The following is a 27,375-nucleotide window of genomic DNA, read 5'->3' on the forward strand; positions in this document are numbered from 1 at the left end:
TTATGCCTATCCCTGAGAGGCAAAGGGAGTGGGAGCGAACACTCAGATCCTGTCACCAGCACAGTGCACCAGGGCAGTATGAGAGCCAGGAAAGCTTGTCACGGTCACAGGGCTGTTCCCCCCGCTTACATAATCACGAGGCTTGCAGCCTGGGTACTGCCTACTGCTAAGGAGTGGTCTCATACTTCTGCGTAAAGCTCAGGCCAGCAGGGAGTTACTTGTGCAAATCTCTTGAGTGTAGCTAGGACTGCAAAGCTTTACAGGGATATCTGAGCATCCAGGGACTGCACGGAAGGGGAGGGTTTTCCTCTACTCTAGACAAGTTGCTGAAGGCACCTTTCTGCAGATCAGATAAGGGCTGGGGGTGTTTGAAAGAAAGGGGGAGATGGGCCATTACTCAAATAATTAGATTCACCAAGCCAGCAACAAAGCAGATTCTACAACAACCTCCTGGTTACCCAGAAGCCAAAACACAGCTCCCTATAAGTGATCCAGCCTTGGGCCCCACCTAGACAGTCACATCACATATGATCAGGATTACTGAAAATCTTGTTCATCATGTAAGTTCTATCAAGCCCAAAGGGTCAGACACGTTACCCACTAGGGTCAATGAGTATCTCAGATCTTCCCCCAAACACACACTTAGAGACAGCTCTTATTCACTCAACACAGATTTATGAGGAAAGAACAGAGAGAGTGCAATTAAAAACTATTACACACAGAGAAATGAATGAAGTTCTACAAGCAGACAGTCCATGTAGAGAGATTGTTCCAATTCTTCCATGAGGATTAGCAGCATAAAATTAAGACAGGACCTAGAGTCTCAATCTTGCAACTCAAACTGCGCCTGCCCTTGACCAAGCATAACCAGAGATGACCAGATGAGGTCCTAGAGAGCTTTGATAGATTTATAGCAGGCTGTGGCAGCCTTATCAGCAAGACAATGCACCAGGCATTTCTTGGGTGAAGAACAGGTAATGCACATGCTGCACGGAGGTAAAAATCCCTATTTCCTATGTATACACAATTAAACTAGGGAAGATCAAGACAATACAAGTCATACAACTCCTGCAATATCTTACATATTTGCACCCTCCACAAGCAGAATATAATGTAATTAAGACACAAAAAGGAATTAACATCCATCAGTTACATTGTTAACATCTAACAAGCAATATCCAAATATTATTAGGATATTGGATATATTATACATCGAATTCTCTAACAATACAGGTTTGCATTTCAAAGCCTTAGTCTTTCTAACATGGCTATGTTAGATATTCATAGGAAGTGACCCTAATTAACATCTGCATACTTTTCAATTTGGGTCATTTAGCCTGTTAGTTGCTTCACCCTTTCTAGTCAGGGTCACACCTAGACATACTGTATGAACAGCACCACAAATTCAAAGGCCATGCACCAAAAAATTATGAATTTGTAAAAAAGACATACATTTTGGTACCTTTTATTTGCTTTTTTTCTGAGCTGGCACAGAGAATTGCCTCCTGGCTTTCAATATCCAGCAGCTTATAAGTTCATAAATATGCCAAATATTGCCGGAACCATGCTGAAAACAGGAGAGCTGATGATACTTGTGATATGTATTTCACACGTAGACACACATGGTCTTAATATCTGTGGGAATACCTGCACTGCAGAATGTTATGGAATTGTTTAATATTCTTTCTTGCTCCAGGCCTTTGCAGTGTGATTCTGCATCCATTGCTTAGTTCCATAGACTCTGACTCCATAGGTACCAAGAGACTGCTGCATCCATAGAAAAAAAATCATGGGACCCACCAGCATCATTATAGATCAACTCTGCCCCTCCTCCTCTGTCCTCCTGTGCACTATTGGGTCTCACAGGTCAGCTTCTCCCCCCAGCCAGAGCTTTCTATCTCCTGCAGATCAACTGTTCAATACGGTAAAGGATGTGCTAAAGAAGAGAGGCAGGTCTAGGGGTGCGTGTTTAGGGGAACAGATGAGAGTTAGGGGCAGAGCCGAAGGTGGAGTAGGAGTTGAGCACCCCTGGGGATTACCTGATCTTAGGACAGTGTATCTTAGGTGGTGTATGTATGTATTTGGTGCAAAGAGTGCCTGGTCCTCAAAAATCTTTGGAGACCACTGAGGCAAAGTGGAAGAAGTAATGGAGGCAGATAGGTACCTATATGAGATTTTCCTGAATGCAATAGAACGGCCCTGCTTCCTGATCAGGAAGCCTCTATGCTTCTGAAAAGGATGAAAGTTTCAGGGAAGGAGAACATCCAGAGGGAAATGATCCCATAGTTGGGACCCTCCTTCCAGACGATGTCATGGTATCCTCTTGCACGGAGGATACATCACCTGGTGAGAAAACTAGTTATTAAGAAAACACAGGTGTTAGTAAGGTGGATTCGATCATTAGAAACATACAGCTGGGTCTGTGTGGCCAGGCACCCTGCTTTGAATGCAGCACCCCACCAGAGCCAGCACAGAAATAAGAGCAGCAGTATTGCAATTCCCCGACAATAACTTCTGACACCCCCCCGCACCTATCCCCCACAATTCCTTTTTCAGTTAGGACCCCTGCAATTATAACAACATGATATTTAAAATTAAAATATCTGAAATATTTAGGTTGGAGAAAAACTTCCTAACTCTCAGGGTGGTTAAACACTGGAATAAATTGCCTAGAGAAGGTGTGGAATCTCCATAACTGGAGATATTTAAGAGCATGTAAAACAGGCATCTACCAAGGATGGACTAGATGGTGCTTGGTCCTGTTGTAAGGGCAAGGGACTGGGCTTGATGACCGCTACATGTTCATTCCACTTCTAGTATTCTATGATTCTATGAAATAATGAAATGTATGGGTTTTTTTCTTTTTGTACCATATGACATTAGGACATAGTTGGATGGAAGTTGTTGAGTTTGTATGACTTGGATACCTTTCTGTTAACATCAGCTACTAGTCCAACAATCCAGTTCTAGGGAACAGAACTGAAGTCCAATGGGGTCATTCTCTAAGAAAGGAAGAATTGAGCTTTCTTACATGAAATTCCAACTTAGCAGAAGCACAGAAATTCACTATAGAATTTTAGCAATAACAGTTATTTTCTACATCTTCGTGAACTTTTTAGTTTTCAAATTTCTGGAATCTTCCTCACCACACCTACATCACACTTACTCACCACAAAACAGTCAGATTTCCCAAGAAGTCATAATCAAGTCCTGTCATAATGTGAGAATCTTATCTCAGACACCTGCTCTGCATGAGTCTGTTCTTGGAAGGACATTTCATTCCCTGCTTAAATAATCCTTACTACATGGCCAATGTAGATGACGCAGACTCTTGAGATCTGAAGGAATAAGGAAGAATTGTGTTCTGTTGGCCCATTGCTAGCCAGCACACTTTTAACAGTGTGGCTATGTCTACATTCACAGTTTCGTGTATGAGAAATATGCAAATGAGGTTAAGCATGGACTATCGCCAAGCCTTATTTGCATACCTAATGAGCCACCATTTTTGCAGAAGAGGCTCTCGTGCAAGAAGGAGCTGTTTACACTGCCCCGTCTTGTGCAAGAAAAACTCTCGTGCGCAATGCCGTTCTAGGTATGCAAATGAGGCTCGGCAATATTCCACGCTTAGCCTCATTTGCATATTTCTCGCACACGAAACTGCTAGTGTAGACATAGCGTGCGTGTCCTGGGTGGAAGCACTTAGATTTTATGAGGGATGAGGTGTACTAGAAGGCTTTCCTATATTTGGGGCTATCTACCCCAGAGCTTTCCTGAGGTTTATTAAGGGCTGAGCTCTCTCTAAACTTTTCCCAAATTTAAAGGGTTCTTTCCTCTGTGGATTCTCTGGTGAACAAGGACTAACTTCCAACAGAAGTTTTTCCTGCCTTTGGCAATTATTATGTATGACGTTATGGAACAGTATGAACATACATTAACATTGTTGCAACTGCTGTTATATGTGTGCACCAAATTTTATACAAAGTGGGCCAAGTGAGATGTCTACAGAAAGCATATGAATCACTGATTCTGTTTATACCACTCATACACATGTTTTATTTTTGTACTTGACGTTATGGATATTGGCTCTGTACTTGTATTTCACAGGTTTGTTTCAGGAAGATTATCAAAAAGCATCACTCACCTATTCTGAAAGCAAATTAATAGCAAATCCCTGACTGACAGTACACCTCAAGTGGTGCCAATCTACAGCTGAATACTTTGCAGTGTACCTTTGCACCAGCATGTAAGCTATGGCTGCTCACCTAAAAAGGACTGAATCATGAATGAAAAGTAACTTGCTCATATGACAAGCTCCATTTTTGGAGGTACTTTCGCCCAGTGAGAACAAAGGAATCCCCTCCATATGGGCAAGGTGTGACGTAGTGGGGGTACCTGGCTGGTTTCTTTGCTGCTGGCTCTGGCGTAACCCCCACTGGCTGCCGTGGGTACCACGACCCAGCAAAACAGGATGAGTCACTATGCAAACCAGTAGGGCCAGACACCCCCCATGGAGAGGAACAAAGGAAGGTGGAATGCTGCCCTGGCTGGGGGGCAGGGCTGGAAGAGAGTTAGTTAGTTGCTGGCTGGAAGCATGGAGGAGACAGCCTAGGGAAAGGGGCTGGAGTTTAGGGGCCCAGTCTCTCCCATCTCAAGGGAGCCTGAGGCATCCTAGCCCAGCTCTGTAACCAGATTCCATCTGTGCTGTGCTGTATCCTGGAAAGGCAATAAACTTCCTCTATTCCACTGGCTGGTGCAGTGTGTTTGTGCCATTTCAGGGTGCAGGAGACAGGGGACCCCCAACGCGCCGTCACACTGGTGTCAGGAGTGGGATGCACTGCACCCCGTGGATGGAGCTTCCAGCGGCGAGTGACAAGGTGCTGTAGAAGCAAGAGCCCTGGAGCCAGGTGTGCTGGAGACAGAGCGAAGCGGTTCCTGGGAATCGTGGGGCGCTGCAGCACTAGAGTGGTGAGTCTGCACCGAGGGGCCCAGCGGGCAGATGGCCTATGCCCGTCTCTTGAAGGCAGAGCTGGTGGGGCTGTGCAGAGAGAGGGGCTTGCCTGTGCATAAAGCAACCAAGGCCCAGCTGATTGCCCAGCTGGAAGAGAATGACCAGCCACAGGGCCAGGATCTTGTCCCCAGGGGAAGCAGCCAGACCCCCCCGAGAGTGTCAGTCTCAGAGAGGGGGAGGAGTGCTGGAACCCACCGGGGAGATGAGACAGCGTCTCCCGGGAGGCCTGCAAGTCGTAGCCCATCTAGGGCAGGGGCCAGCCCAGTGGAGCTGCGGCGGCTGGAGATCCAGCTGCGGATAAAGGAATTGGAAGCAGAGGACCAAGAGAGGGACCGCCAGAACCGAGAGAAGGAGCGCCAAGATCAAGAAAGGGACCGCCAGGACCGAGAGAGGCAGCGACAGCATGAGCTGGCCATGGCAGAGCAGAGAACCGGCGGGGCCCTGGCTGCGCCAAGTGCGGATGGGCTCCAGGGTCCCAGGACCGCCAGACGCTTGGAGAGGCTCGTGGTGGCCCAATTGAAGGACCTGGGCGACATAGACGGGTTCCTCAGCTCCTTTGAGAGGGCCTGTGCACTGCAACGGGTCCCCCCAGCTGACTGGCTGCAGGAGCTCATCCCCGCACTGAACCAGGAGGCGGCCGGAGTGCTCAGTCAGCTGGAGGACCTACAGCCAGGGGATTACAACCGAGTCAAGGAGGCCCTGCTGCACAAGTTCGGGCTGACCCCCGAGATGTACAGGAAGCTCCGGGGGGTACAGAAAGGGCCACGGGAGACCTATGTGGATCTGGCCTCCCGCCTGTCGCAATACTGCCGCAAGTGGGTGTCTGGAGTCGGAGCCCAGACCGCAGAGGAGCTGCTCAAGCTGGTCATGATGGAGCAGTTCTATGAAGCGTGCCCACCCAAACTGAGGCTGTGGCTCAAGGACCAGAGACCAGAGAACCCCCAGGAGGCAGGGAGGCTGGCAGATGAGTTCACGGAGAGCCGGTCCGGGTGTGAACGGGAGTCTCGGAGAGAAAGGGAACCGCGCAGAGACCGGATCTCGGCTGAGCGACGGAGGGAGTCAACTACGGGGCGAGACCAAGGAACAAGTCGTCTGTGCCCCAGAGAACCAGCCAGGGCCTGGACAGAGACAGCCCAAAGCCTAACTTGCCATCGCTGTGGGCAAAAAGGCCACAAGAGGGCTCAGTGCACCAGGTCCCAGGACCGGGGACTTTCCAGGGTTAACTGGCTGGGGCGGGAGGAAGGGCAGGCTGCCCCAGAGGCAGGGGCTGGCAGGCAAACCTCAGCTCAGAGAGAGGGGAAGGATGCTCAGTGCACCTCCCCTGGGAGGCCTGATTCTCAGGAGGCGGATTTCTCCGTGTACCGGGTGGGGGCAGGAAGGCCCCTGCAGAGCGAGTGTCTCATACCCCTGGAGGTGGATGGTAGGAAGGTGACGGGCTTCTGGGACACGGGGGCGGAGGTGACTTTGGCTCGATCCGACATAGTGGCCCCAGAGCGGATACTACCCCACACCCAGCTGACCCTAGAGGGCATAGATGGGTCCCCGTTTAAGGTGCCTGTAGCCCGGGTGCATCTGAAATGGGGGGCGAAGGAAGGCCTCAAGGAAGTGGGGGTGCACCCGCACTTGCCCACCGAGGTGCTGATGGGGAATGACCTAGAAGAGTGGCCCCATGAATCCCAGCGGGCTCTAGTCACTACCCGGAGCCAGAGCCAGCGGGGGGCTGACAACATGGATCCAGGGAAGGACTCCTGGCAGCGTCCTCAGGGTCCCATCCCAGTGGACACGGAGTCCAGCCAGGCTGGGACTCCGGACCTAGGTAAAGGTGGGGAACAGGTCCCGATCCCTGCCTCAGCAGCTGAATTCCAGGCTGAGGTGCAGGCAGATCCCTCCTTGCAGAGGCTGAGGGACCAGGCTGGCCTCCGTGCAGCTCAGCCCCGGGGGAGAGGTGGCCAGGAGAGATTCCTGCGGGAGCGTGGACTCCTGTTCCGGGAATGGATTCCCCCCAGGAAGGTGAGGGCATGGGGGGTCCAGCGGCAGCTGGTCGTCCCCCGAAAGTATCACCTCAAGCTGCTGTATTTGGCCCACGACGTCCCCATTGGGGGCCACCGGGGGATCCAGAGCACCTGGCTGAGGCTGCTCCAGCACTTCTATTGGCCGGGAATCTTTACAGCCGTGCAGCGGTACTGCCGGTCCTGTGACTCCTGCCAGAGGGGCGGGAAGGCCCAAGACAGTAGGAAAGCGGCTTGGGAGTCTCTACCCCAGATAGAGGACCCTCTGGGCTTGCTGAGAGAGTTATGGGAGGGGGAGACCTCCCTGGATGGAGCATCGGGGGTGGAAGCCGCCCTGGCTGTCCAGAGAAGGCTCGCTGGGCTCATGGCCCCGGCCCGAGAGACCCTGGCCAGAGATCAAGGCCAGCGGAAGGGTGGGTGTGACACCCGAGGACAGGTCTGAGCCAGTCGCCCTGGAGCGGGGCGGCGAGTGGACAGAGGGAAGCCAGCTCATGTGGGGCCTCGCCACGGCCGGCCCGAGTCAAGGGGAGAACCCATGTCCCCAGGGTGGGTTCCCACGCAGAGGACCCGAACTTCCCTAGGTCACGAGCGGAGTGACCCTGCTCAGTTTGCTCTCGGAGGGGGGAGAACTGTGACATAGTGGGGGTACCTGGCTGGTTTCTATGCTGCTGGCTCTGGCGTAACCCCCACTGGCTGCCGTGGGTACCACGACCCAGCAAAACAGGATGAGTCACTATGCAAACCAGTAGGGCCAGACACCCCCCATGGAGAGGAACAAAGGAAGGTGGAATGCTGCCCTGGCTGGGGAGCAGGGCTGGAAGAGAGTTAGTTAGTTGCTGGCTGGAAGCATGGAGGAGACAGCCTAGGGAAAGGGGCTGGAGTTTAGGGGCCCAGTCTCCCCCATCTCAAGGGGGCCTGAGGCATCCTAGCCCAGCTCTGTGACCAGATTCCATCTGTGCTGTGCTGTGCTGTATCCTGGAGAGGCAATAAACTTCCTCTATTCCACTGGCTGGTGCAGTCTGTTTGTGCCATTTCGGGGTGCAGGAGACGGACTGAATCATGAATGAAAAGTAACTTGCTCATATGACAAGCTCCATTTTTGGAGGTACTTTCGCCCAGTGAGAACAAAGGAATCCCCTCCATATGGGCAAGGTTATAAGGGGACCCGAGAAGTTCCTCCATCTTTCTTGTCTTCATTTCAGCTCATCACTTAAGGAGCATCTTTGGTATGAATTGAACCCAAAAGGACTCATGACCCATCCTAACAAAGGATGTATTCCAGAGGTGATTAAGATAGCAGTTTATACCATCTCTGCTTCAAGCCTACACCAGGAACATTCTAGTTGGCGTATTTAATTTGTTGCCTTTAACAATTTTTCTCTCAAAATTTCTTTCATTATTAATAAACCTCTCAATTTTAGATTCTAAAGGATTTGCACAGTGTGATCTTTTGCATAAGACCTAGGTATAAATTGACCTGGAAATGTGGCTAGTCCTTTGGGATCTGGAGAACCTGTTTGGACTTGGTGAGATTGGTTTTCATAACCTCTCACTGTGTAAGATGTGGTACTGGTTGTGAAATAGCAGAAACTGATGTGTCTAAGGGGATTGCTTGTGTGTTGTCTTGCTGGGTAGTGTGGCAAATAGGAGTTTTCTTTGTGACTGGTTTGGTGTGCTTTATAGTGAAGGAACCCCAGACGTGGACTGTAAATAGCCATCTTTAAGCAAATCATCCTAATTTGACCCTCTCAACTGTTATATTACAATATGATGTCTCTCTTTGGGTTCTCCAAAGTGATAGAATGAGTGATACTAATTAAATATTTTTCTGCTTGATCTACAGCTTCTACCTTTCTCTCCTGACAGCAGTTCAAGGATTCAGCTCCAACTGAACCTTTGCCCACAGAATAGTGATAGGGGTTCTGTCATGAACTGTCTGATGTGCAGTAGGGTAAGAATTCACTGAAGTTTTTCTCACAGTCAGAGCAGTAGAAGGGTTTCTCTCCTGTGTGGATACTCCAATGTCCAACAAGGTCTGAGCTCTCACTGTATAACTGTTCTGACTGAGAAAAGCTTCAAAGTGTTCCATCTAATTTTTTCCTCACAGTTACCGAATGAATTTTGTTAGAGGCACCAATATCCAGGGGATATGACACACATCATTGCCATATTGGTGCACACAGAAGAAAGTTCAGGTGGTAGAAGTGGGGCTGGGTCCCATGGGCTTAGATTGTGGGAAGGCGTCTCAGGGCTGGGACAGAGTTGGGGAGCAGGGGCATGAGGACTGCCCCTGGGGTGGGGCTGGGGATGAAGGGTTCATGGCTAAGACAGAGTTTTGAACTGTGCAGGGGTGAGGGCCTGAGTAGGGGGTGTGATCTCTCGGGTGTGCCAAAAATAAAGAGGTTCAAGGGGCAAGCCATCAAAGGACTACATTGCGGAGAGAAGATTCCCACCAGCTTTCCCTCCCCCAGATCAGATGATGCTGTGAGGCGGGGCAGAGAAGAGAGGAACCTCTCCCTGACATGGCAGCTTTGGGGCTGTTTAGCCCTTGCAGGTCTGGGACAGAGCTGAGACCAGTGGGTAGAGGCATCTTTCTCCACCAGAAGCCTAAGCACTTACTAAGCATTTATTAGGCTGCAGCAAGGCTGTATAACCATACAGCTTAAAGGGCACTTAGATCATAGGGTTTCTGTCCTGTGTGGAGTCTCCTATATCTTAAAAAAGTCTGAGCTCTGACTGAACCTTTTCCTGCATGCAGTCAGAGGAGTTATAGGATTGCATTAACAAGAATGTTGTGAAATAGACATGAGAAGTAATTCTTCTGCTCAACTCTGTACTGATTAGGCTTGATTAGAGTACTGTGCCCAGTTCTGGGCATCAGATTTCAAGAAAGATGTGAAGAAATTAGAGAGGATCCAAAGAAGAGCAACAAAAATGATTAAAGGTCTAAAAAATATGTCCCATGAGGGAAGACTGAAAGAACTGGGCTTGTTTAGTTTGGAAAAGAGAACACCAAGAGGGGACATGATAGCAGTTTCCAAGTATCTAAAGGGGTGTTACAAGGAGGAGGGGGAAATATTTTCCCCTTGACCTCTCATGATAGTAGAAGCAGCACTAGGTTTAAACTGTACCATGGGAGATGTAGGTTGGATATTGGGAAAAATCTTCCTGTAAGGGTAGTTAAACACTGAAATAAATTGCCTAGGAAGTCCGTGGAATCTCTATCATTGGGGACATCAAAGAGCAAATTAGATAGGCATCTATCAGGGATGGTAGATGGTGCTTGGACCTGCCGTGAGGGCAGGGGACTGGACTTGGTGATTTCTTGAAGTGCCTTCCAGTTCTAGTGTTCTATGATTGGATTTCATAATTCTATGTTTCTCTTTTTGGATTGTATGATGATTGTTAAGACTTGAGCCCTGACTCAAGCTTTTCCCAGTCAGAGCAATCAAAGGGTTTCTCCCTTGTGTGGATTCTCCTATGTGTAACAAGATTTGAGCTCCTACTGAAGCTCTTCCCACAGTCAGAGCAGTAAAAAGGTTTCTCCCCTGTGTGGATTCTCCTATGTTTAACAAGGTCTGACTTCTCCCTGAAGCTTTTCCCACATTCAGAGCAGCTGAAAGGTTTCTCTCCTGTATGGATTCTCTCATGATTAATAAGATGTGAGCGCCTATTGAAGCTTTTCCCACAGTCAGAGCAGTAAAAAGGTTTTTCTCCTGTGTGAATTCTCCCATGTCCAACAAGGAGTGAGCTCGTACTGAAGCTTTTCCCACAGTCAGAGCAGCTGAAGGGTTTCTCCCCAGTGTGGATTTTCCTATGTCTAAAAAGTTCTGAACAGTCACTGAAGCCTTTCCCACAGTCAGAGCAACTGAAAGGTTTTTCTTTTATATGGATTCTCTTATGCCTAATGAGACTTGAGTGCTCACTGAAGCTTTTCCCACAGTCAGAGCAGCTGAAGGGTTTCTCTCCTGTATGGCTTCTCTCATGAATAATAAGATGTGAGCTCCTACTGAAGCTTTTCCCGCAGTCAGAGCAGTAAAAAGGTTTCTCCCCTGTATGGATTCTGCTATGTTTAATCAGGTCTGTGCTCCTACTAAAGCTTTTCCCACAGTCACAGCAGTTGAAGGGCTTTGCTCCTGTGTGAGATCTCTCATGAATAAAAAGACTTGAGCGCCTACTGAAGTTTTTCCCACAAACAGAGCAGCTGAAGGGTTTCTCTCCTGTGTGGATTCTGCTATGTTTAACAAGATCTGAGCTCTCACTGAAGCTTTTCCCACAGTCAGAGCAGTTGAACGGTTTCTCTCCTGTGTGGATTCTGCTATGTCTAACAAGGTCTGACCTCTGACTGAAGCTTTTCCCACAGCTGGAGCAGCTGAAGGGTTTCTCTCCTGTGTGGATTCTGCTATGTCTAACAAGGTCTGACCTCTTACTGAAGCTTCTCCCACAGTCAGAGCAGAAAAAGGGTTTCTCTCTTGTGTGGATTCTATGATGTCTAACAAGGTCTGACTTCTGAATGAATTTTTTCCCACAGTCTGAGCAGCTGAAGGGTTTCTCCCCTGTGTGGATTCTCTTATGACAAATAAGACTTGAACGCCTACTGAAGTTTTTCCCACAGTCAGAGCAGCTAAAGGATCGCTGTCTTTTGTGGATTCTATGATGTTTAATTAGGTCTGAGCTTTGACTGAAGCATTTCCCACAGTCAGAGCAGTTGAAAAGTTTCTCTCCCGTGTAAGTTCTTTGAGGTTCAATTAGCGTTCCCCAGTCACTGTAAGTGTAGGGTGTTTGTTGATAGGAGATATTCTGTTGAATGGTTTCTGTGTTTCTTTTCACCCTTCTTCTCCTGTGATTGGATTTACCCTGTTTTTTCTCTGGATGGTATCCCTGTTGCCTTTCTGTGCTATGCTGACTCCCACAGTTCTCTCTCTGCTTAGGACTCTGGAAAACATGCCCTTCGTATCTTTCCAATAACATCCCACGTGGAGCCACTTGCTGCAATCCTTCCTGTTGAAGAGTCTCCTCGTTGTTCTCATTGAGTGTCCCATTCCCTGCTGGGATAGAGAAAAAATTGAGGAATCATTCTCTGTGCTGAGCTGAAAGGAAAACTTTGAAATAGAAAAGGGGGAAATAATGGCTGGAACGGCTGAATATTCATGAACTGAGTTTATCCTCCTCTCTCATAACGTTTTCGCAAAGGACAGACACCAGCCTTTTCCCCACACTGTCAAACTGGAGTTGAAGACAAGCTGAAGGATCAGTGAGATGTGATGAAAATGCACAAGTGACACCTGCTATGAGGAGACAGAAATTGGTTTCTGAGTCAGTTCAGCTGATTGCTCACCTGAGTGGGTATCACTGATTCTCTCCCCTTCCTCACAGCCCTGAAGATCTGGGATCTAGAGTTCCTCCCCTTGCTCCACCCAGGAGACCAAATTAGCCTGGCATACCTGAAATCCTACTCCGGGAGCAATTAACCAAGTACTGATCTTTTTCATTAAGGTCTTTCCCATTACCACTTCCAGAGTCAGGATCTAAGTCAACCACCCAGAGAGGCTCCTTCCCCACCTTGCAGAGACTGGGCTCTGGCTGGTAAAAGATCCCAGGACACTCACCTGCAGTAAAAGTGCATCTCCCGGCATCAGGAATGGCCCAGCTGATTCCCTGGGGGAGGTGAGCGCTCTGCTGCACAGTGTCACCCACGAACACATCCACTACAAGACACATACACACTGTGTCACACACACTGTGGTGACATTTTAAAAATATGTATTAAATCTAATGGGCTTTTTGTTTCTACTAGTGGTGGAGAAGAATCAGTGCACACAACAACATATCTCTCACACGTGGATGGAAAAAACAGAAGAGGGAACCCTGCCATCCACGTGTCAGAGAGCTATAAAAGGCTAGTGAAACAACTCCATTTGGCCTTTTCCCTACTCTGATCTCCAGAATATGGACATATCCTAATGAGATCATTGTAATCGCAGGCCAGAGGACTGGTCAATCTTTTGGAAGCAACCAGACATGTAAAAAGCCAGCATTTTATTTCATCACTGGTTCAAAACTGATCCAAGAATGTTGCAGTGTGTGTATGTATTTGATTGCTTTCCCCAATGTAACTTTCATCTCTCTCTCTTCTCTTACCAATAAACCTTTAGACAGCAGATAGGAAAGAACTGGCAAATGTGTGTGATTTTGGGTTAAGATCCGAGTATGTGGCTGGTCCTTTGGCATTAGGAGAGTCCTTTGGCTAATGAAAATGGTTTTAAATCACTACTACTCATTAACTCCAGTGACTGGGTGTTGAAACAAGGCCTGCAATATTAAGGAGGCTGCATTTCTAACTTCTGGTTATCCAGTGTGATGAGGAAGAAGTTTGTTTGTTGCTACCTGCGTACTTCTTATGGGAGAAGCACCACGGGCTCGTCTACATTGGCTGGTAATTTTTGAGATCGTAATAGGGAAATCCGCGGGGGATTTAAATAACCCCCGCGGCATTTAAATAAAAATGTCCGCCGCTTTTTTCCGGCTTTTAGAAAAGCCGGAAAAGAGCGTCTACACTGGCCAGATCCTCCGGAAAAAAGCCCTTTTCCGGAGGATCTCTTATTCCTACTTCAAAGTAGGAGTAACCCCCGCGGCATTTAAATAAAAATGTCCGCCGCTTTTTTCCGGCTTTTAGAAAAGCCGGAAAAGAGCGTCTACACTGGCCAGATCCTCCGGAAAAAAGCCCTTTTCCGGAGGATCTCTTATTCCTACTTCAAAGTAGGAATAAGAGATCCTCTGGAAAAGGGCTTTTTTCAGGAGGATCTGGCCAGTGTAGACGCTCTTTTCCGGCTTTTCTAAAAGCCGGAAAAAAGCGGCGGACATTTTTATTTAAATGCCGCGGGGGATATTTAAGCCCTTTTCAAAGTAGGAATAAGAGATCCTCCGGAAAAGGGCTTTTTTCCAAAGGATCTGGCCAGTGTAGACGCTCTTTTCCGGCTTTTCTAAAAGCCGGAAAAAGCAGCGGACATTTTTATTTAAATGCCGCGGGGGATATTTAAATGCCCCGCGGATTTCCCTATTACGATCTCAAAAATTACTATGCTCCTTCCGGAAAAGGGGCCAGTGTAGACGTAGCCCACCAGTTTTGGGGTGTACCTGTCCTATTTCTCAGAAATCTGTCCTGAATTTGGTGTTCCCAGTTGTGACCCATAGAGGCACAGTGACACCCTCTCCTAGCTGAGCAGCTGTGGTTGGCTTGCTGGCGTTGTAAGAATACCCTGTAGGAGGATGTTGGTTTTGTGGAGTCCTTCTGGGAGGTGGGCTGGCCTGGCCAGGGTAGAGGCACATCTTTCCCTTGGCTCAGAGATGGGAAGGAGAAGGGAAGGGGTATGCCACACTGTGCTGCTGAGACGATCCCAGGGGACCAAAGTCAGCAACAAGGCCCTGCAGCTGTACCTGCCCAGCACTCCTGCCACCTAATGAATGGGCCAGCCTGCCTGCTGCCCTGCCTTGCCTGGCTGAGGAAGCTAGAAGGCCAGTTTTTAAGCCCAGCAGCAATAGTAGCTGAATGCACATGGTCATGGACTGGCTGCCTCATTGCCTAATCAAGTCATGGAGGTTGAAAAATATGCTTCAAATCTTCAGTGTCTCTGCCTCTACCGTGAATGCTGGGAGAAATGGGAAGAACTCTGGGGAAGCATTGTGGCTCTTGCTTCTTGTATGCTCTGGAGAAGAGAGAGGGGAAAAAAGTCACCTCACCCCTAGAAGAGGACAGCGCCATTCTCATGGCTCTAGAGCAGATGACAGTTTTCCACACCAGCCTTTCCTCTCCAGATGGACCAATCTCTGAGCCGCCCTGTGGGACGCAGGCCTGGTGGTCAATATGGGTACCTGAGACTGACTAGAGCATTCTCCCACTCTGGCCATGCTCTCAGAAAGGATCTGTGAGATGCCTGCAGATTGGTTAATGGGTATCGGTGGCTATGGAGGCATTGATGGGATGGAGAAAGACTGTTCTCAGTAGTGAAGATGGCAGAACAAGGAGCAATGGTCTCAAGTTGTGGTGGGAGAGGTCCAGGTTGATTATTAGGAAAAACTATTTCACTAGGGCTACGTCTAGACTGGCCCCTTCTCCGGAAGAGGCATGCAAAGCAGGCAAGTCAGAATAGGGAAATCCGCGGGGGATTTAAATATCCCCCGCATGATTTAAATAAACACGGCCTCCACTTTTTTTCCGGCTTGGGGAAAAGCCGGAAAAGAGCGTCTAGACTGGCGCGATCCTCCAGAATAAAGCCCTTTTCCAGAGGATCTCTTATTCCTACTTGCAAGGGCTTTATTCCGGAGGATAGCGCCAGTCTAGACGCTCTTTTCCGGCTTTTCCCCAAGCCGGGAAAAAAGCAGCGGCCATGTTTATTTAAATCCCGCGGGGGATATTTAAATCCCCCGCGGATTTCCCTATTCTGACTTGCCTACTTTGCATGCCTCTTCTGGAGAAGGGGCCAGTCTAGACGTAGCCTCAGAGAGCGGTGAAGCACTGGAATGGGTTACCTAGGGAAGTAGTGGAGTCTCCATCCCTAGAGGTGTTTAAGTCTCGGCTTGACAAAGCCCTGGCTGGGTTGATTTAGTTGGGATTGGTCCTGCCTAGAGCAGGGGGCTGGACTTGATGACCTTCTGAGGTCTCTTCCAGCTCTATGATTCTATAATCATGCAGCTCTACCACACGTTCTGGGATGTCCTTGTCAAGAGCAGGGCAGACTCCCTGGGCAGCGTGTGGCTCCTCCTATTATGGAGTAGCTGTGTGCATCCTGCTGCTGGAGAAATGGGACCTCCATGCCCTGAGGAATTGGTGCTCAGCATCACTACTCAGCATGGCCTTAGCAAGTCACAGAGCTGTGAAGCACCAGTGTAAACGCGCCACCAATGCTGTGAGCTGCTCCCCTCCTGGAGATGATTTGTTTGGAGCCCAGGGAGAGCTCACCACTCTGCTGATGAGGAATAAATGGGCAGTTACAGAATGGAGAGGGGCAAGTAGAGGAATCCCCCAGGGCCACTTCCATAGTCTTGTGCTCTTACATCTGCCTCTGATGCCACCCAGTTTTCTGATTTGACCAGTAGCTTGTTGTGCTCCCTCTGAGGTGTTTCCTCTGAAATTTCTGAGAGCTGCAAAGATCTCATCAGCTCCTGAAAGCTGGTCTCTGCAACCAGATTTGCCCCATGTCCTGAAGGTGGAGACCTCCTGCCTGAACTCCTCTTGTTCACCCCCATCTTGTGGCACAAATGGTAGAGGTTCCTCAGGTGTTCCAAAGGCTGGCGCTGGCTGGTGTCACCAAAGTCAATGACCTTCTGGACTATGGTTGACAGGACTAAGTGGATCCCAGTATAATTGCCCAGTATATAGCGCTGCCGACACATGTCTTCCATGGTGTGCTCCAGGAGGTAAAGGCTACTCTGCCCCCTGTCTCTGTGGCTGTTCTCAGGCAAGGTGTTCCCCATCTGCTTGTATCTCCTGGCTTGCTGAAGCTTGATGTCAGGCCCCTGACACATCAGCTCCCACCCATCGCTCTGAACCTCCCATTTCAACTCACTCCTATTGAGAATCTCTGTTCCATCCCCAGAGAAGCTCTACACACTCACATTGCCCCATGTCATTCCCTTGGACTCGTGTTCTGCCCAGACACACACTGGCTGGATGTGCAGCCTCCTCGTCAGGATGAGGTATACTGCGGGCCAGCCTGTGTTCTGCCTTCATCCCACGGCCCAGCAGGAATTAGAGTTGGCTGGGCTCTGTCATGGAGCACGGGCATGTTGCTGACTCCATTTTCAGCCTTCCCTGGAACTTGTTTGTTCTGGGCTAGCGGGAGACCCAGGGCTCAGGCCTATCTATATTTGGAGTATGCCAGGGTTACAGCTCCTTTTCTGTCTCCTTCAAAACCCCTTGCTGAGACTCTTCCTGCACTTTTGCCTTCACATTTGTATTTACTCACTGCACACGTATGGCCCCACAAGTCTTCAGGCCTCCTCATCAGCATCCTTCTCACTCTGGTAAAGAAGAGAACATATCACTTGCAAGAGTGTATTCCATGACTTGCAGTCAGTAAGACTGCATCTTCAGGCACGTTGTTCCAAACCATCCTGTTCAGTGTCGAGTCACCAACACTAAATTCTGACAAAGGATAATGGAAAATAACTTGATAGTGGAAACCTGTCCACAGGTTGTATGAGACAACATGTAGACCACTGGACCCTTGGGGCATGAATGCCTAGATAGGTAAAGCAAAATATTCAAGAAACAGTGCTAGCCCACCGCATATTTTCAGTTCATGCTTTTCCAGAATGATGAATAAACACCCTTCCTTAAAAAGACAACAAGGATGGGAATAGAGGATTTGCTGAGCCCTCAGCATAAATGTATTAACCAACAGCTGGGAACCAGAACAGGGCCGGCCTTGACAGAATGGTAGCACATTAGGTACCAGCTAACCATGTAAGCACATTCCAGATGGGAAAAGAGGATACTGCAGAGATTGATGTGGTTTTGTAACTGCAAACACACACTTTTAAGAAATGGCAGAGGAACACACAGACCCTTGTGAAAATCAGCTGGAATGAGGGGATAATGGACACGGATGTTTTGTTCCCATGGGCAGCTAAAAAGATAAGGGGGTAGCAACACATGGAGCGCAACGTGCATCTTGTTTGTATCAATGTATAAAAGAACAGGAGGGGAATGTCGGTGCTGGCTGACGGGCGGAGTTCTGGTTGCTGGCTCAGCCGATACCACTGTCGGGGTGGGATATGTCTTAATGTACTTGTGCCCAGGGGAGCTGGGACACTAGCATCCTGCTCCTTCGACAATTAACCTGGCCATACAGAGCCTGTGTCTTTCTATAGTAACAACTCTGAGCTGTGCTGCGTGGGCAAACCAAATGTTCTGCCAGTACAGCTGGCGCCAGAAAGAGCCGCACTGACCAGCCATAATGACACTCTGTAGTGCCAGCAGCAATTCATACAGCACTGCAGCTGCTATGGGACATAAAGATTATGAGTTATAGCCCCACCTGGGATCTCCAGTGTTAATCAAGACCCCACTGTTCTACTGGGGCACCTACATGGAGCTGAGCAACTACCCTATTTAATGGATTTATCCTTCCTCAGCCCTGTGACGTACTATAACAGCTATTGCAGAGACAGAGGACTGGGGCACATACAGGAAGTCTCTGGCAGAGCAGGTAATTGAACACAAGTCTCTAACACCAAGTGCAGTGCCTGAAATGCAAAATGAGTTCACTTCATGTTTATTTACTACAGAGCTATCCACCACAGAACGCTCGTGGAGCGTGAACTGCCTCCCTTAGCTCAGCACCCAGCCCCTCTCAATGGCAGGAACCAGCATGTCACAGAGATCAGCCACAGGCAGGTAAGAACTCAGGGAACTGTGCCCTCCATCTAGGGGCTCAGCACACTGTCACAAGGGGTACCCTGCAGGCAATAACAGTAGCCGGACACAGCCCCAGAACTCTGATACCTGCCGTTGTTGCGTTGGCCCTTCCACTGATACATCTGGCCAAGGCACAACACGGGCAAGATAGTGAGGAAGCACACTGAGACCCTGGCTGTAAGAAGAGCAGCACCACTGTTATGTCCCTGAACCTGCTTCCTCTGGGAGGAATAAGAAGGAGACAATCTCTCACATGATAGCCTGGATTATTTGGGTTGAGACTCCTGAAATAGGAGGGCCGGGGGCAATGAGACCCTGAACCAAACACAACCTAGTTGCTCCAGAGCCCACCCAGATTCTGACACTTAAGGGGACAGGAATCCTTACCCAGCCAGTTCACAGCCTCATAATTCTCTTGTGTCACATCCCAGTAGAGGGCCCTCTGACCCGGGTCCAGCAGAGCCCATTCCTCCTCAGAGAAATACACAGCCACCTCCTCGAAGGTCACCGGCTCCGCCACAGCCATTTCCTTTCTCAGGCTCTTCATCTCCTGGGCTGTGCTGGGGACAGACATGGGTGTTCTGCAGCCTGTGAGGAGGAGAAGGGCAATTGGAGACATTTCAGAAGGGGCTTTAATCCTTACCACTCTCCCCAGACTTTGTCCCTGGTGACACACATGCTAGACTGCCACTTTGGGCAAAAGCTTGCTTATAGATATTCCATAAACAGTACGCAAGTTAAATGACTATGGATTTGAAATCTCTCTCAATACGTAGCTTGAATTTCAGTATTACTGCACCTGCAACAATGGGATTCAGTTCTGAGTGTCCAGTGTTTCTGATAAAAAGCCCCAGATTCACCTGTCTGAATATGGATGTGTCTAAATTTAGGCTCCCATATTTAAAGTCACTAGTCTTCCTTCATTTGTTTGTAGTACAGGCCTATGCCCTCTCATCAGGACTAAGCAGACAGACAATTTATAAATTCTCTTCAGAACAGAGATTAAGTGAAGTCAAGGGGACCATTCAGATATTTAATATTAAACACACATGTTGAATGTTTACAGGATGAGATCCTAAGATTCACAAGACTGGGCGCGGGGAGTAGGGGGGAGCGGGCGGATCATTAGATCACATACTCTAGTCTCATCTGCGTCACGAGCCATTGGATTTAATCCCGTTATCCCAGGACAGGGTTTATTCCCTCAGACTCTTTTTTTCTAGAAAGTCATCAAGTTTTGCATTGAAGACAGTAAGGAGATGGAGAATCTGCCCGTTCTTCAGTCATTTGATTCAGCAGCTCATCATCTTCCCTCCAAATGATTAGTCCCCAATTGGAGTATTGTTTCCAAATCTGGACATCACATTTCAAGGAAGATGTGGAGAAAATGGAGAAGGGCCAGAGAAGAGCAACGAAGACAATTAAACGTCTAGAAGACATGACCTATAAGGGAAGACTGAAAGAATCGGGCTTGTTTAGTTTAGAAAAGAGAAAACTGAGAGGGCATATGATGATAGCTTTCAAGCATCTAAAATGGTATTAAAAGGAGGAGGGAGAAAAAAATTATCTTTTGCTTCTTATCCTATCATCAGAGGCCATCGGCTTAAACTGCATCAGGGTAGGTTTAGTTGGATGTTAGGAAAACTTCCTAACTGTCCGGGTGATTAAACACTGGAATAAATTGCCCGGAGAAGTTGGGAAATCTCTATCACTGGAGATATTTAAGAGTAGGTTAGATAGACATCTGTCAGGGATGGTCCAGACTAGGGATGTTATATATAGGTTAACTGAATAGTTGAGTAATCTCATATATTCTTATCGATTACTTGACTATTCTAGAGTCCCTGAAGGTGGGGCCAGCAGCCAGTGTGCTCCTGCCCCACTCCCAAGAAGCCCCCTGCCACTCTGTGCTGCTGCTTCTGTATCAGCGGCAGTAGCGTGGGGTGCCAGGCGGGAGCTGGTCCATGAGGGGAGCCATTTTAAAAGCCAGCTCCCCTTGTGGATCAGCTGCCTGTTGCCCCACAATACTGCCTCTGATGTAGTTCCGGTGTGAGCCAGAACAGAGCCAGGCTGCCTGCCTGCCTGGCTCCTAATACACTTTAAATGCAAAGCAGCAGTGAAGCTAGGTCCCAGATTTGGCATGAGCAAGGACCAAGCCCGGCTGCTGGCCAGCCTGCTAAAAAATTTGCTGGCAAGGGAAGGGGGGAGGGAGGGAGAGAGAGAGAGGAATGCATGTAGTCATAGCATTAAGCTATAGGCTTTTGCTTATCAGTTTATTGACTACACTATTAAATCCCTAGTCTAGATGGTAATTGGTCCTGCCATGAGGGCAGTGGACTGGCCTTGATGATCTCTAAAGGTCCTTTTCAGTTCTAGTGTTCTATGTTTCTTAGATTCCCTGTCAAACATCCATGCTGCCATTCTAGTCTGAATCTGTGTGGCTTCAGCTTCCAGTTATTGATTTGCACTGAGTCATAACCACTAGACTGAGGAGCCCTTGGGGATCCAGCAGTTTCTCTCCATGAACAGACTGATGCAGTGGAAGCCAGCCAGGTTTCACCCTTTCAGCCATTTTTTTTTTAAAAAAACCAACAGTATATTTAAATGGAACAGAGTGACCACTGAAATCTCTCAGATTTAGGGTGCTGTAGCTTGTGAGCTTTAACTTTATAACTTTAGTGTCATGCCATGGAGACAAACCCTTGATAAGGTAAAGGAATAATGGGGGTAAAAATCCTGTGTTAAAACATTTCAAACTAAAGGAATTAACTTCTTTTCCATAATAGCTACACATATGGGCTGTGTCTACATTGGCACCCCTTTCCGGAAAAAGGATGCTAATGTAGCACGTTGGAATAGGCAAATCCGCGGGGGATTTAAATATCCCCCGCGGCATTTGCATTAACATGGCTGCCGCTTTTTTCCGGCTTGGGGGAAAGCCGGAGAAAAGCGCCAGTCTAGACGTTATTCTCCGGAAAATAAAGCCTTTTCCGGAGGATTTCCTGAATAAGAAATCCTCCGGAAAAGGCTTTATTTTCCGGAGAATAACGTCTAGACCTGTGCTTTTCTCCGGCTTTCCCCCAAGCCGGAAAAAAGCGGCAGCCATGTTAATGCAAATGATGCGGGGGATATTTAAATCCCCCGCGGATTTGCCTATTCCAACGTGCTACATTAGCATCCTTTTTCCGGAAGGGATGCCAGTGTAGACATAGCCATGTGGTCTGCAGATATTAGGGCTGTATCTACATTGGTGTGATCTTGCACAAAAGTGGCTGCTTTTGCATCAAAACTTGCTGCCTGTCTACACTGGCCACGAGTTCTTGGGTAAGAACACTGACGTTCTAATGTATGAAATCAGTACTTCTTGTGCAAGAACTATGATGCTCCCACTCAGGAATAAGCCCTCTTGCGCAAGAGGCCAGTGTAGACAGACAACATGAATTTCTTGCGCAAGAAAGCCCAATGGTTAAAATGGCCATTAGAGCTTTCTTGCGCAAGAGAGCGTCTACACTGGCACAGATGCTCTTGCACAAAAGCACATGCCAGTGTAGATGCTCTCTTCTGGAAGAGCTTTTGCACAAGAACTCTTCGGCAAAAGAGTTCTTGTGCAAAATCATGCCAATGTAGACGTAGCCTCAGATGAAAATGCCTGTGATAGCAAAACAGTACCCTCAACTTCACATATGAGTCAGTGCTATAGTATTGAACTTGTAGACAAACTGCAATTAGAGCTGTCTACCTCTGTAATCAGATAAAATTCTTTTGTGGAAGGACGGCTACTTTTAAATTAATTATTAAATGTCCAGGGAGTAACACACAAACCCACTAGGGAATGTTTTAATCTCCCTAGACATTCAATAACGGATTTCAAAGTAGCCAATCTCCTAACAAACCCCAGGTGAAACATATTTGAAACTCATTTGAAGCTTTAAGCAGACACAGAAACCTACCAAGGATTCCTTTAGACCCCAAGACCAGAACTAATTATTACAGTGTTTGGAAGGGGCTGTACCTAAATTATTTCACTGCACTGAGTCCCATTTGGCAGACGAATCCATCTTATCAGGCAGGGAAGAGCTGCCTTGTCTAGGCCCTGGGTAAGATTGTGCCATTTAGATCACAGCCCTGGGGAGGAGGCCCTGAGATGCCCTATCCTGCAAATGGGAAACACCATATGTGGCTCCACACTTCACCTTTACAAGCACTGTAGAGGGCTTCCTATCCCTGCGTATTCTGGGTTTTCCCCTCTGCCACTGCCTAGCAGGCGCCAGATCCTGTTCTAAACCCTCCTGTCTGCCCTGATTTTGCCCCTTAGCCCTCTCCTGGCCCTTCAGCACCCTGAACGATCCACCTGTGTGGTCAGTTTTGCCCTTGCCCATTTCCCTACCCATGCTGGTTGCCTGGCTGCTCCTGGGGTGGGGCCATATGGCAGGTGGCTGCCCTGTGTGCTGGAGCCATGGTGACAGCAGCCTTGGATCCAGCTCTGACAGCGGCTACTCAGCCCACCCTGGCCCCAGCTCTAGTTACAAAGGGGATTAGATTAAAGTCTTGCTGAAGATACTTCTCTATATTCAGTCAGACATTATTTCACACCCTCTGCCACAAGACACATAGGCTGCTGTTGTTTTTGTCTATTTACACATGTACATATTTGAATTCTCTTGTTTTTGCATTAACTTCAAGAAATACGTACCATATTATACAGGTTATTTGTCATTTTTAGATTCATTTGAATTATTTCCCCCCATCTAAACAATTGTTTTCATTTTAATATCTATGTAAAGTACCAAAAAGGAACTGTAACTACAGAAGGAAAGTAAAGGCACTGGAAGGGACCTGAAGTGTTCTTTTATTTCTGACATGCAGCAAAATTGTCAATTTTCAGAAGCTTCGGGGGTAATCTATACAGTGCTACCAGACCATTTGTCAATTTTCAGTTATACAAAGCAAAACTCCATAATAAATTTCAGTTAAAATCCTTTATCACTAGATCTATTTAATGTGGAGACATTCACAATATTGTCCAGCACCATATTCTGGCTACAGAAAATTTAGGATTTAAAATATATTCTTGAAGATAAATATTCACATAATAGATTTTGGTGTAGTCACAGAAACTGATTTTCACCATTTTTAACTTAATTGCCATATACCAAAATATTAATCTGAGTGCAACAGCTCCAGGTTGTCTAGTTTTAAATCATTTTCCAAGATATATAGGAGACAAAATGATATAGTTGGATATGTTATAACACATTGGCGTATGAGCAGATGACAGAGAAGTGTCTATAAAGCATCTTTACAAATAAGTACATTTTTGTTTTATTTTACTGCCATTACATTTGTCAATAAACAATCAATGCTCAAAAAACCCTCAGATTCTCAGGGATTTGGAGACCCCCCTCCCCCCCCCCAAGATTCCTCCACCTCACTTCCCTTCCCAAAATTTTGGGCTTCTGATAGTAATAAGTGAAGCTAACGGATCTTTGTAACTTTTTCAACAAAGAAATTTCACTCACTGCTTTGTTTTTAATGTTGGTTGGGGTATTTTTTGTAAATACTTACAGTAGAATAGAATCATAGAATACTAGGGGGAAGGGACCTCGAGAGGTCATCGAGTCCAGTCCCCTGTCCTCATGGCAGGACCAAATACTGTCTCTCTAGACCATCCCTGATAGACATTTATCTAACCTACTCTTAAATATCTCCAGAGATGGAGATTCCATTACCTCCCTGGGCAATTTATTCCCGTGTTTGATGACCCTTACAGTTAGGAACTTTTTCCTAATGTCCAACCTAAACCTCCCTTGCTGCAGTTTAATCCCATTGCTTCTTGTTCTATCCCCAGAGGTCAAGATGAACAAGTTTTCGCCCTCCTCCTTATGACACCCTTTTAGATACCTGAAAACGGCTATCATGTCCCCCCTCAATCTTCTCTACACTATACAACCCCAATTCTTTCAGCCTTCCTTCATAGGTCATGTTCTCTAGACCTTTAATCATTCTTGTTGCTCTTCTCTGGACCCTCTCCAATTTCTCCACATCCTTCTTGAAATGCGGTGCCCAGAACTGGACACAATACTCCAATTGAGGCCTAACTAGTGCAGACTAGAGCAGAATGACGACATCTCGTGTCCTGCTCACAACACACCTGTTAATGCAGCCCAGAATCATATTTGCTTTTTTTGCAACAGCATCACACTGCTGACTCATATTCAGCTTGTGGTCCACTATAATCCCTAAATCCCTTTCTGCCGTACTCCTTCCCAGACATTCTCTTCCCATGCGTGAAACTGATCGTTCCTGCCTAAGTGGAGCACTTTGCATTTGTCTGTATTAAACTTCATCCTGTTTACCTCAGACCATTTCTCCAATTTGTCCAGATCATTTTGAATTATGGACCCAGATTAGTCACAACCCCTCCCAGCTTGGTACCATCTGCAAACTTACATGCAACAGAAACACAATCACTTTTCTTGCTAATAGCCTGGTCCAAAAAACCTGTTGAAAATACCCATCAAGCAGCCAAAATGCACGTGCCGCTTGCGGATGGAAAATCAGGGCAAGACGCTGCCCGCTCCCCCCCCTCCCCGCTCAGGTCTGCCTCCCCGCCCCCCCCCCCCATTGACTACCTCCCCCGCCGAGTTCCCCACAGCTGCTCCCCAGACGCCTCCGCACCTCACCTCACCTCGGCTCGGCTCGGCTCCTCCGAGGCCTCCTGCCCCTCCCAGGAGCTGCGGCGCAGCGAGTAGCAGCACAAACGGCCCCCCGCACGACACGGGGCGCATGCGCACTGGCCGCCACGGAGATTCGCGCGGAGTCAGACGCTGCTGCGGGCTCCGCCCAGGCGACAGTGTGCAGCTGGGTGGGCGGGACCAGAGCGAGGCGGGGTGGACGCACTGAAAACCCGGTCGTGGCGATTCGGAATGGAAGAGGGGGGTTAGGCTGCGCGTGCGCCGAGGGTCAGTGACTCCGCTCCCGGATCAGCGCCAGGGCTTAGCTCAGACCGGGAGCTGCCTGGCCACGCCCCCGCCCAGCGGGGTTGGGCTCCCCGGGTCTGGCCCGGCTGCTGCGCCCTCAGCGTTCCAGTCCCTCCGCCCAAACCCTGCGCGGGCACGTGGCCCGCGTGCAGCTGGGACCGACCCCCCGGCAGGCACCTCCCGACCGCTGAGCAGCAGCTGCGGCCGGAACCGCTCGCGGAGTGTCCCAGCCCTGCGCGCAGACAGGGCAGCAGCTTCAGGCGCGGCTACTGCGCATGCTCCGACTGGGGGCGCCTGCGCAGGCGCTGAGACCAGCTGCTGGTGTCGCTGCAGCCCCGGGGCCAGACTCCCCGCACGGGTCTCACCGGGGCAGCAGGGAACCCGGGCTGGGCAGGGGAGGGAGGAGGCATCTGCGGTGTTTGCAAAACCGGCCCCCAGGGGGGTTCCCATTTCCAGGCTGGGGGGCTTCCGGGCCCTTCCCAGGGCCGGATCTGACTGGTGCAATGTCCCCCAGGGACTGGCCAAGGCGGCGCTTCCCGGCCAGGTGAGGTGCATTCGCCTGCTGAAGAGGCTGGGTGCAGGGGAGTGTTTTAGATACAGCCCCAGTGTGCACGGCCAGACCGGGATTTAGGGCCTAAAGCAGTGGTCACCAACCAGTAGATCGGGGTCTACCACTAGATCTTGGAGCCTCTGACTGGTGATCCTGACTGGTTTGGGCAGGAAGCTATCAAGAGCTGGCACATCAGTTACCCCTCCATCCACTGTCATGCTATTCCTGCCTTCTGCTTTGGAGCTGCCCTCCAGGAGCCTCCTGTTTGCTGTGCAGGATGTGTGGGGGGGGTCTCTCATGTTAGGGTGTTCCTCCTCCCCCCCACTTCTGTACCCCATCTCCACACAGAGAGAAGAGGATAGAAGGAGCTTGGCAATGCAAATCTGTTAACTCTCATACACTGTGGCTTCGTCTAGATTGCATCCCTTTTTCGTAAAAGGGATGCAAATTAGATGTATCACAATCACTAATGAAGCGGGGGTTTAAATCTCCCCCACTTCATTAGCATAAAAATGGCTGCCGCTTTTTTCCGGCACGGAGCTTTGCCGGAAAAAAGCGCCAGTCTAGACATGGATCTTTTGGAAAATAAAGCTTTTTCTGAAAGATCCCTTATCCCTCTTAAAATAAGCGGAAAATTTGCGGAAAAGTGTCCGTGGCCAATCTAGAGGCGCTCTTCCGCAAAAAAGTCCCAATCGCCATTTTCGCAATCGGGGCTTTTTTGCGCAAAACAAATCTGAGCTGTCTACACTGGCCCTTTTGCCCAAAAGCTTTGCGCAAAAGGACTTTTGCCCAAACGGGAATTTCAGACAGCAGTGTTCTTGCGGAAATTCAAGTTGCCAGTGTAGACAGCTGGCAAGTCTTTCAGCAAAAACAGCTGCTTTTGCGGAAAAACTTGCCAGTCTAGACACAGCCACGTTGGCCTTCCCTTTCATCTCCTGATGAATGTTATTACTTCTATTACTGCTTGCAAAGTGTGTTATTTTTGGTTTGTGACTGGTCTGGGCATTTCATCATTTTCATTTCTCTTGCTTTTAAACTGAATTCTGTGTGTCATGAGTTCTGAAATGCCTAATCTGTCATGCCTGGGCTACGTCCACATTGGCATGATTTTGCACAAATCACGCCCCCATCTACAACATGATTTAGATGGCGGCATAGAGCAGTGATTCCCAACCTCTTTTATGCCACGGACCGGTAACATTGTATTTGCATATTCATGCCAATATGCAAATACAATGTTGTTGGCCTGCCTAGCCCAAACCTAACCTTTTGCTCCTTAGTGCTTAAGGGTATGTCTACACTAGTTCGTTAATTCGAGCTAGGTAGGCAAATCAGGCAACTGGAGTTGCAAATGAAAACCAGGATTTAAATATCCCAGGCTTTATTTGCATGGTCCCGTCTGGCTGCCA

General features: G+C 48.5%; 1 protein-coding gene across 3 annotated transcripts; it reads right to left on the reverse strand.

Moving 5' to 3' along the window:
- Positions 1-1,669: 1,669 nt before the first annotated feature.
- LOC149522242 (uncharacterized) lies at positions 1,670-25,997 on the reverse strand. Of its 3 annotated transcripts, none has more exons than XM_089771018.1 (4): positions 25,125-25,997; positions 18,824-19,024; positions 12,627-12,725; positions 1,670-12,062 (listed from the first exon to the last, which is right to left on the reverse strand). In XM_089771018.1, the coding sequence occupies exons 1-4, from the start codon at positions 25,222-25,224 to the stop codon at positions 10,423-10,425; spliced, it is 2,040 nt and encodes a 679-aa protein (XP_089627144.1). In that variant the 5' UTR covers positions 25,225-25,997; the 3' UTR covers positions 1,670-10,422. The 3 variants fall into 3 exon arrangements, with proteins under 3 accessions (XP_089627144.1, XP_089627143.1, XP_089627145.1); XM_089771017.1 differs by having other exon boundaries at positions 1,670-12,065; positions 25,125-25,996; XM_089771019.1 differs by lacking the exon at positions 12,627-12,725 and having other exon boundaries at positions 1,670-12,065.
- Between the last annotated feature and the right edge of the window lie 1,378 nt (positions 25,998-27,375).

Source organism: Pelodiscus sinensis, chromosome 19 (genome assembly GCF_052426305.1).
Source record: "Pelodiscus sinensis isolate ZL-2025 chromosome 19, ASM5242630v1, whole genome shotgun sequence".
Classification (NCBI taxonomy): domain Eukaryota; kingdom Metazoa; phylum Chordata; order Testudines; family Trionychidae; genus Pelodiscus; species Pelodiscus sinensis.

What these genes read in the sequence shown, in the direction of transcription:
- LOC149522242 (XM_089771017.1), bottom strand. Translation starts at nt 25,224, where the DNA reads ATGCGCCCCGTGTCGTGCGGGGGGCCGTTTGTGCTGCTACTCGCTGCG. An exon ending in TGAGGCTGTGAACTGGCTGG is followed by an intron (nt 12,726 to 18,823) that starts GTAAGGATTCCT and finishes TGTGTCTTGTAG; the next exon opens with TGGATGTGTTCGTGGGTGAC. An exon ending in GAGATGCACTTTTACTGCAG is followed by an intron (nt 12,066 to 12,626) that starts GTGAGTGTCCTG and finishes TCTCTATCCCAG; the next exon opens with CAGGGAATGGGACACTCAAT.